Here is a 10,053-nt window from a genome sequence, read left to right as displayed (position 1 = left end):
ATATATATATATATATATATATATATATATATGAGTGAATGCCTTTTTTGGTCCTACTTTTATTGGCCAGTTTCCAATTTTAGTCCGCTTTTGTTATTTTTGCCACATTGAGTCCATATTTATTAGATGTGTTCCACTTTTGGTCCAGCGTTAGTATTTCCGTTAATTGGCTGTGTAATTCAGGGGCATTTTCATCTTTTTATGTTTTGGGCTGCTGGAAGGATGCGAGGGATGGACCAACTGACTTCCGACGACTTGGTCCCCAAATTCTTCAAAGCCACTGCCATTATTTGCGAAAGGATGCGAGATTATTTGCTTGGTTTCATCTCCGGCGGCCTCCAGTTGAGGTTGAGGAGTGGAGGCTTCGGAGGAAACGGCCGGCGGTTGAGTTCCGCCGCGATCAATTTCTTCGCTGTCATCCTCACCGCAAAAATCGAAGACAACAAAGCTTCTACCGGCGTCCGTTTGGCGACAGAGCACGACTAACGCAACGATAATGGCACTGAAGGAGGAGATCTGAGAGATCTGAGAGAACTTTGATATTCCATCTGGATGGCGCGTTGAAAGTAGCAACCGGCGACTTCCCCTCCTCTTAGCGAGCGGTGTTGCAGCGGTAGCTGGTGGCGGAGATGATGTTTCCGTGGAAGCCGCCTGCGAGTGTTCTCTTTCCGGTGAGCAGCTATGGCGTCGACGAGGCTTGGGGATCGGCGGCGGCATCTCTCCCCCTTGCTCCCTGTTTTCTCGACGGGCAAAGTAGACCAACGGCAAGGCCGTGACCGCGGCACAGTGATCCATCTCCGACCATCTCTCTTCTCCGGCGTAAGCAGCGGCGGTGGCGTCTTCTCCCCCTATCTCCGGTGGAGCTTGGCGGTGGCAGCTCAAAGACGTTCTTCCTTCTCCGGCAGTGAGATGCTCAAGTGATGGCATTGAGTGCAAAGAGTAAAGGAGACCATAAAAAAGCATGAAAAGACCAAAATGCCCCTGTTTTGGACGGTCATTTGACAGAATACTTAACGATGGACTAAAATTGGAACACTTTAAATAATAGTGGTCGCAATGTGGCAAAAATAACAAAAGCGGACTAAAATTGGAAACGGGCCAATAAAAGTAGGACCAAAAAAGGCATTCGCTCATATATATATATATATCATATATATATATATATATATATATATATATATATATATATATATATATATATATATATATATATATATATATATATATATATATATATATATATATATATATATATATATATATATATATATATATATATATATATATATATATATATATATATATATATATATATATATATATATATATATATATATATATATATATATATATATATATATATATATATATATATATATATATATATATATATATATATATATATAGGTTCTTAATCAGGTGAGAACTATGTCCCATGTGAAAACGTAAGGACAAATCCAAACCATTGATCTAGTAGATCTAACGGTTGAAATAAACAAAATTTTGTAATATTTATGAGAATGACCCCGCTCATTTTAAAAGTTTATAATATTTATGAAAAATGACCCCGCTCATTTTTTACTTGATTTCTCATCCGTCAGATCTTGCAGATCAATGGTTTGAATTTGTTATTACGTTCTCACTTGGGAGTATAGTTCTCGTATGATTAGGATTTTATATATATATATATATATATATATATATATATATATATATATATATATATATATATATATATATATATAGGACTATTTGCAAGAGTACTAGTGACATCCTCATTGGACGCTAAGGAGAATATTAGGGTAGGCAGTTGTCGAAGAACTATAAAAGTCAGTCTGTCCTCTTTAATTTTCTACACTTTTATATTCCTTGTATTCCTCGTTGAAGCTATTTTTTCTTTCGAACTTGCACTACAAACCCTCTTAATTAGATGTCATTGCTAATGAAACTCGTATGCTTACATATATAGAGTGAACCGTGTAATGTTAATATAAAAGTTGAACTATAATGTTGACTATAATTACAATAATGTTATTGCATTTTTTAAAAAAATTGGATCTGATATGTTAGACTTTTTTAGATGTAAGACTGAGATTAAATCTTAATTTTTTGGGGAGACATGTTCTCATGTAAGTGTTACCTTATAGAATAAGGTTTTCATGTAAAAAGTTGGGATAAATCACAGCCGCCCATCAGAGTTCAACATCGGTTGAGGGGGGTTTATTAAAAAAATACGATGTCAATTTTAATTATTGAAAATTTTCAAATTTTCAATATTTATAATCATGACCCACATATTTTCTCCTTGTTTTCTAACAAATATCAATCATTGATCTACCTAGATTGATGGATCAATAGTCAATATATATATACATAAAACTTAACTAAATAAATCAATATTGTAAATGACTAAATTGTTTTTAATTTGAATTGACAAATATCATTTCACATTCTCAGTACAATATTACTCTCAATCCTTCAAACATTGGACCACATCTATTATCCTCGATATCATCATTATTTGAGAGCCCTAACATGCACACTTACATATTCCAGCAATGCAAGCATATTTACAGGTAGGATCTGGACAAAATTGTTTACACGCTTCTTGGCTTTGACAGGTTTGGATAGCTATTCCATCAACAACAACGTTATCCTCCACGATTCGACGGCATTCACAATTTCCATTTTTGCAAATTTGATCTTCTGGCATGCAATTAAGATTATGACTCTCCGCGTTCAATGCTGTCGAATCTGCAAATTTGTTGAATTAATTCAACATATTGAAAATTAAGAAAAAATAAAAAATAAAAAAGCAAGTATCAAGTTCAAATATACATTGAAAATTATGTACATATACACACACATGAAATATATTCACAAATATTATACACATGTATAATATATGAGAAAAAGTTTTGTTCCTCACTACTACCGTGCCAAATAAATAAATAAATAAATAAATAAACAATAGGGGGAAATTTTTGTTATATAAAACTTATTTTTTCTTCCTTTTCTTAACACCTAACAGGCTAACATGGTCAAAATAATTTCGTTTTTTTTTACTGGAACTGGTACTAATGAAACAAAAACTCTCGCATAAATCTTTGTGCACTTGTGTGTGTATGTGTGAGGGACATGTATACTATGAGAGAAACGAAGAATACAAAACTACTAACCCAACATAATTAGCAAGAAAGCAAGAGAGAACATGAGAACAATCTTTGATGCCATTTGTATGTTTAATATACAACAACGTTAAATTTGATTCGCTTGAAATAGAACTACAACAAATTTTGATGGATTGGTAATTTATAAGAAAAGTAAGAAATGTAACGGATGATGTACATAGTAAGTAATCAAGAAAATAGTAGTAATACCCAATATAGCATAATTGCATATTTTCCATGTATAATTAAATTTTAAAACAAAAATGCTTGTTTAATTGTAAGCAAAATTTTATCCCAAATGTAGTATAATTGTCTTTATATAGTAAAAAAAATTTAAAAAAATTCCTTATTTATTTTCGAAATGAATTTTTTTGGACAATGCTTTATGTAACATTTTGTAATTAGTACATATTTTTCCAAATTAAATGATATGACATGTAATGTAACATGTTTTGAAATTGTTTATATTTGTTATGCCAAAATATTTCCTTATACTACGGAATAGAAACGAGTCACGTGCTAATAGTAAGTAACGGATGGTATACATAGTAAGTAAACGTGCTAATAGTAAGTAACGGATGGTATACATAGTAAGTAAACAAGAAAATTGTAGTATTTCCCAACATAGCATAATTGCATATTGTCCATATATGGTAAAATATTAAAACAAAAATACTTGTTTAATTGGAAACGAAATTTATCATAAATATATATAGTATAATTGTCTTTATATAGTAAAAGTTTTTAAAGCTTTCCTTATTTACTTTCGAAGGGAAATTTTTATTTGTGACAATGCTATATGAAGCGTTTTTTTTTTTTTTGCATAACTTTATTTATTTTATTTAATACAGACCAAGTATAAAATTTATATGTAACAAATAAAAAATGTTATTTGAGCAATTTGTTTTTTTAATTATTACATATTTTACCAAATGATATGATATGATATGTAACAAGTTTTAAAATTGTTTATATTTGTTATGCCAAAATATTTCCTTATACTACGGAATAGAAACGAGTCACGTGCTAATAGTAAGTAACGGATGGTATACATAGTAAGTAAAGAAGAAAATTGTAGTATTCCCCAATATAGCATAATTGCATATTGTCCATATATAGTAAAATATTAAACAAAAATACTCGTTTAATTGGAATGGAAATTTACCTCAAATATATATAGTATAATTGTCTTTATATAGTAAAAATTTTAAAAACTTTTCTTAATTACTTTCTAAGGAAAATTGTTATTTGTGACAATGCTATATAAAACGTTTTTTAGCATAACTTTATCTATTTTATTTAATATAGACCAAGTAAAATTTATATGTAACAAATAAAAAATGTTATTTGAGCAATTTATTTTTAAATTATTACATATTTTACCAAATGATATGATATGTAATGTAACAAGTTTTAAATTTTTTTATATTTGTTATGTCAAATACTTCGATATACTAAGGGATTGAAATGAGCATGCTAATAGCAATCATTGTAATAACTAATAAAGTTGCTAGAATAAAGTTAAGTGGTAAATTAAAAATTACACAAGTTCTCTCATAGTAACTGATATAACAAAATATGTATTTTGGATTGTGCTCATTAAAAGTTAGAACATTAATTAATATATTTGCTATTATTCAAATATTAAAAAAAAAGTTATGTTTTCAAAAAAAAAAAAAAAAACAAGTTAGAAGATTAAAATTTCTATAGAGATATATGTTATAAATATTTTATTGATGGCAATTAAGTCATGAGACTCTCCAGTTGCCTTCTATTTTGTCCCTTGTTTATGTTAAAGAAATAAATATTGCCCGTTTTGCTCATTGTGAAAAAGTTTCTAAGTGCCATTTAAGTATTGTGCAAGAAAAGCTAGAGAGAGACGAAGCTTAAAAGTTCATATACAGTGCAATTTGAGCTTCACAATGAACCTCTGAGTTCATAGTCCACCAGCTTGAGGAATCAAACAACAAACAATCACAGCTTTTAAAGATTGTGGTTGGAGATCTTTTATTCGAAGCGATTTTGTGGCTGACCCTTGGAGTGAAGATCAGGTGTTAAAGAACATATGGGACATCTTGTTGAAGGAACATTATATGCAGTAAACGCGTGGATACACTGTGTGGCTTTGTCACTTGTATTTGGCATAGGAGGTCGTTCAGTTGAGAGCGGGTAGCTCAGGAGGGAACTAAGAATAACTCATAGTCGTCCACGTGTCCAAATCTAACGGATCATAAGCACTAATTTTTTTTTTTAAATATTGTGGCATTTTCGTAAATAATTGAGCATCAAAGTGCAAGTAAATTGTGTTAAAAGTGCAAGTAACAGTTTTATATATATATATATATATATATATATATATATATATATATATATATATATATATATATATATATATATATATATATATATATATATATAATCATGATATGTGCTATTTTAAAATTGAAGAAATTATTATTTTTTTTTGTCAGACCACAAGGTATCTTGAGCAAACTCTAACTTATGGAGGAACCTTTTAGTCCGTACCATACTCAAACAAAACTCCGTTCGCACCGGACCGACCCAATTAAGGGGCATACGAGAGGGAGTTCGAACTCCAGGCCCAATATTATTACTTGTAAAAAGTATAATGTTATTTTTCCTTTAATATTATTTAGAAATTGCATTAATTATTTTTTATTTGATTATTATGTAAAATATCTTTTACTCGTGATAATGTAGCAAATTCAGTACTCATACTTCATAAGCAATGGCTCAAATGAGTTCTATTACCACATTGCAAGATAAATACCAAGAAATAAAATTAATATGAGAAAATAGCATATTTCAATGGTAATTATGTAAATAAAAAAAAAAAAGTTGTCATATAAAATGATCAAATAGCCCGCTAATAATATTATGAAAGAACAATTAGTCCCCTTTTTTGCCTGTGAAGCTAATAGTCATCTTCTTCCAACGTGTCGATGATTGCATATGATTATTTGCTTCATGATCAAATGTTTAAATTTGTGTCATTTATCTTGCTGGAAAATTTTCATCTTAATAGTTTTAACAAGGAAGAGCTAAATAACTTAAGAGTGAGCTCGACAGATTTTGCTATTAAAAAAAAATAAGCAAACAAAAATTTGTCATGTCATCATTTTTTTATTAGTTACCGCCAATAAAAAGGCCAAGGTGTACAATTTTATAGTAGAATTCTAGCATGTATTTAGAATTTTTTAAAATCTGATAACTTAATTGTTATTTTAACGAGGTTTTCTCCTCGTCCGGCAAAGGACCACAAGGAGGTAAACCAGCCTAAGTTACCCATAGTTGACCGGCTCAAACCCAGGGGTATGAAGATCGAATCTCCAACCTCCAATCTGATAACTTAATTGTTACTCGTATAATTGAAGAGAGGTCTATTTGACATTTTTTGCTTAAAATTAATAGGGAGTCAAAAAAGAAACAAATTTATAAAATTAATACTGCATAAATTATTGGCCTTTGATGACACAACTCACACAAGTAATCCCAAAAATAAAAGCAACTTACATACTCAACTCCAAATTCTTCATGATTGAGATGATCCTCCAAGCAAGCTTCTCATCCAGCAGTGACCAAGTACAGCAAAAATGTACTGATTTAGACATGTCCTGTGTGCTGGCATGCGTTCTGTGACAGCATTTTTCCTTCAAGCAAACAACAATAACCAATGATTCTACCTGAAGATGCTCACTATTGTTCACCACACTCAACTCTGCAACTTCACTCGACAATTTCGCGTATAACAACTGCAGCCAAAAAGTGCTGTCGGGGGCATTGGAACAATGAATGCGTACTGGAACACAGCAACCAAATTGCACTTCATGGATTTCAGACCCGAGCGCTACCCTTAACTCGTTCTCGTGCACAACCTTTGATTTCTGGTTGGTCTGCATGATTAGTACTCCTTGAGAAATCCTGTCATCAGAAACTTGCAACAGAGGATCGGGTCTCGTGTCCATACCCTTTGGACCAGAATCTGGTCTTGGACTTCTGTTTAGGAACTTGAAGTTCGGGGTTAACAAGCTTTTGAGAAATTTATCAGATGCGTCTACTTGTATGTAGTGAGTTGAAGGGATACACACTGTCTCGTTATTTGCAGGATCGTAGCACTGGATTTGCAAGTCGGATTGAATTCTTTCCTTCAGAGTTGCCATCTTCGGCTTTTCACCATGTACAAGGATAACATGCTTGGGGGAGAGAAATTTCACAAGATCCATAATTCCCTTGGCATCAGTATGCGGGCTGAAAGACAGCTGATGGATCTATCGTATACATGAGAAGGATAGACTTGGATTAAGAACGGCAAATATAAACTAAACATATGAATTTGTTTAAGCATAACAGATAATTTTTAAGACATCACCAAAAAAAAAAAAAAAAAAAATCTGAACATGAATGAAATTGGATGGAGTCTAGAACCTGACAGCGCACGTCAATCTGGATTCCTTCTTCAACAGTGATTCGGGTGGGTGTTTTAGCTGACATCAATCGATGCCCTATGGTCCCTGCTACACAATATCTGATAAATTACAGGGAAAAAAAAAAAGAAGATGAATTACTTCTAAAAATTGACAGCATTGGAAGAAGTGGCTGATACACACAAGATGTTATCAACTAGTCACAAGCAATAATGGTTTATTTATAAAGTTGGCTTACTTTTCTCTACACAAGTTCATGTTTGTAAGAAAACTACCAATCAGTAGAGACCAGAAAAGAGAAAATATGTCACCCTTGACACAGTAGAGCTCTTTAAACACACATTCATGTACATATGTATCAAATGGAAGGTGAATTGCAGAAGTCATGGCAAACTTAATTATGGATCCTATTGAGCCTTTTCATAAGCACAAAACAGTGAAAAGTGGAAATCTTTTTATATCGAGAACATGTGGGTCTGAAGTCATTGAAAGTCAAGAGGTATATTGTTTGAGATAATTTATAAATTACAGGAAGCTAAGGTAAGGCTACTTTATAATAGATTAATAGCTGGTTGAAAATCTCATGTATATACCTATAGATGCAACCATTTGCAAGAATGATCACAGAAATAATAGGTAATAGTAGAGTGATAAACTAAAACTAGCATAGTTGTTAAGAAAGAAAGCTAGATCAAGTGTTCATGATAAATTGAAGCCAACCCCAACTGGATTGAAATTCAGAGTTAGTTGAGTGCAGGCTTTTAAGTGACAAAATGAGAAGTTGTGGAAACTCAATGAATGGTTCGAAGAGGGTTATTGTCATATATTTGTGAGCAAATATTCAGTCTTACCCTGGAAGTGTAATGAGGTTCTCTTCACATGGAGCCCACTGCTTAAAAACTTCAAGTGAAAATCCTCCACTAATCATTCCCGGTGTAGCAAAGAGTACACAAGGCCCAGAAGCATTAATCAATGAACGGTCAAAACTGCAGACTAATAATCAAAAGGTCAGAAAATAACAAAGTGGTTAAACACTTTCTAACCCTATTTTTACTTTTATTAATCATTAAGCTTTGAAAAACTATTGCACATAACATAGCTACATTTCCCCAGAAAGCTAGCTCCTAGAGATTTGCATTAGCTATAGAAGCACTACCGTTTTTAAAGTCAAATGCATTGCGTATGGTGGATGTGCTTTTCACCTTTTGGCTGGTCCAGTTAATGAGCATCTTGTAATACATGTTAGCTTGAATAGTCAACCCTGAAATATTAACATGTTAAGATAAGATACAGGTATATTAAACATACAATGAACATAGTAGGTACTAAAGTTCGAGTAAGATAGAAAAGCACATTGAAAATCAACTCACTGGCCTCCATTTTTTTTTTCTATTGATAAATTCACCAGACTCCATATCTACTTAAAATTACAAAGCAAAACAGTCCAGTAGTCCACATCAATTAATGTTCCTAAAATAAAGGAGTAAAATAGGTCACTTCTCTCTTTGACAAGTCTTCACTGACAAATTAGGTTCCAATGGATTCCACTAAAATTCTAGCATCCATTGGAAACAAGTTAGTTTCCTTGTCAAGTAAGAAATCCCCAAGGAGCACAAGTAAAAGTAGCTGATTAATTCATTCTCATTACAAGCTCATTTGAAATTGAACCATTAAAAAAAGCCTAAACATGGCATCGCATCCAATAGCTTACCGAGCTAAACTTGAGCTTGGCACAATAGTCTGGAAAATGAAAGATATATATAAAAAGAGTTAAGCTACCCTAACATGGCTCATGATAGGTTCATTATAAAATTGTTTGAGTTCAGCTTGACTAGTTATGAGACTAAATCCAAGTAATAATAGAGCTAATCTCAAATGTGATTTTCAGTTTGATAGTTTACCTTCATTCTTAAAAGCCCCCCATATACATTAATCTTTTCTAAAGGTAAAAGAGGCCTCCTTGAACAGCATGTTTTGTCCAATTAACATTTGGCATGACGACAAAACTTGTGCAGCAGATTAACACATGAATGCATTAATTATACTCCATATGCAAGTGCCAATGGCCAGATACTAGGACAGTATTAGAGTGTCCCCTATGTCATCTTACCCAAGACACATCTAATAAGTATATGCGACAGAAGGAAAATCATAGTGCTACAAATAAGTTAAGAAAAAAGAAGCGAAGTTAGAGAAGAAATTAACCTGCTGAAAAATAAATAGGAACTTTAAGATTCATACGCTCCCAGTAATCATCCAATAGCATACATATTTCCTGTTAGATAGTCACAGGAAATGTCATACTGATAAAGCAGACTGAAGTGCAGAAAAGGAAGATGTTACATACTGAGTAACAACCAAATCAGTCCCATCACAGTTGTCTAATGGGAAAATATATGTGTGTGGGGGGGTGGGGGGTGGGGGGGGGGGGGGGGTGG

General features: G+C 32.4%; 1 protein-coding gene across 1 annotated transcript in view; it reads right to left on the bottom strand.

Annotated features, from left to right (window-relative positions):
* Positions 1–6,602: 6,602 nt before the first annotated feature.
* The window catches only part of LOC116025669 (cleavage and polyadenylation specificity factor subunit 3-II), a 9,323-nt gene continuing 5,872 nt past the window's right edge, over positions 6,603–10,053 (bottom strand). The window contains exons 9-13 of the mRNA XM_031266986.1: positions 9,821–9,890; positions 8,772–8,876; positions 8,467–8,608; positions 7,617–7,716; positions 6,603–7,459 (exon numbers count right to left, since the gene is read on the bottom strand). Of these exons, the coding sequence (XP_031122846.1) occupies positions 6,701–7,459; positions 7,617–7,716; positions 8,467–8,608; positions 8,772–8,876; positions 9,821–9,890 (1,176 nt within the window). The 3' untranslated portion in view covers positions 6,603–6,700. The remainder of the gene's footprint in view (positions 7,460–7,616; positions 7,717–8,466; positions 8,609–8,771; positions 8,877–9,820; positions 9,891–10,053) is intronic.

This window comes from Ipomoea triloba, chromosome 7 (genome assembly GCF_003576645.1).
Source record: "Ipomoea triloba cultivar NCNSP0323 chromosome 7, ASM357664v1".
Lineage (NCBI taxonomy): Eukaryota > Viridiplantae > Streptophyta > Magnoliopsida > Solanales > Convolvulaceae > Ipomoea > Ipomoea triloba.
This window is presented reverse-complemented; position numbering and strand designations above follow the sequence as displayed.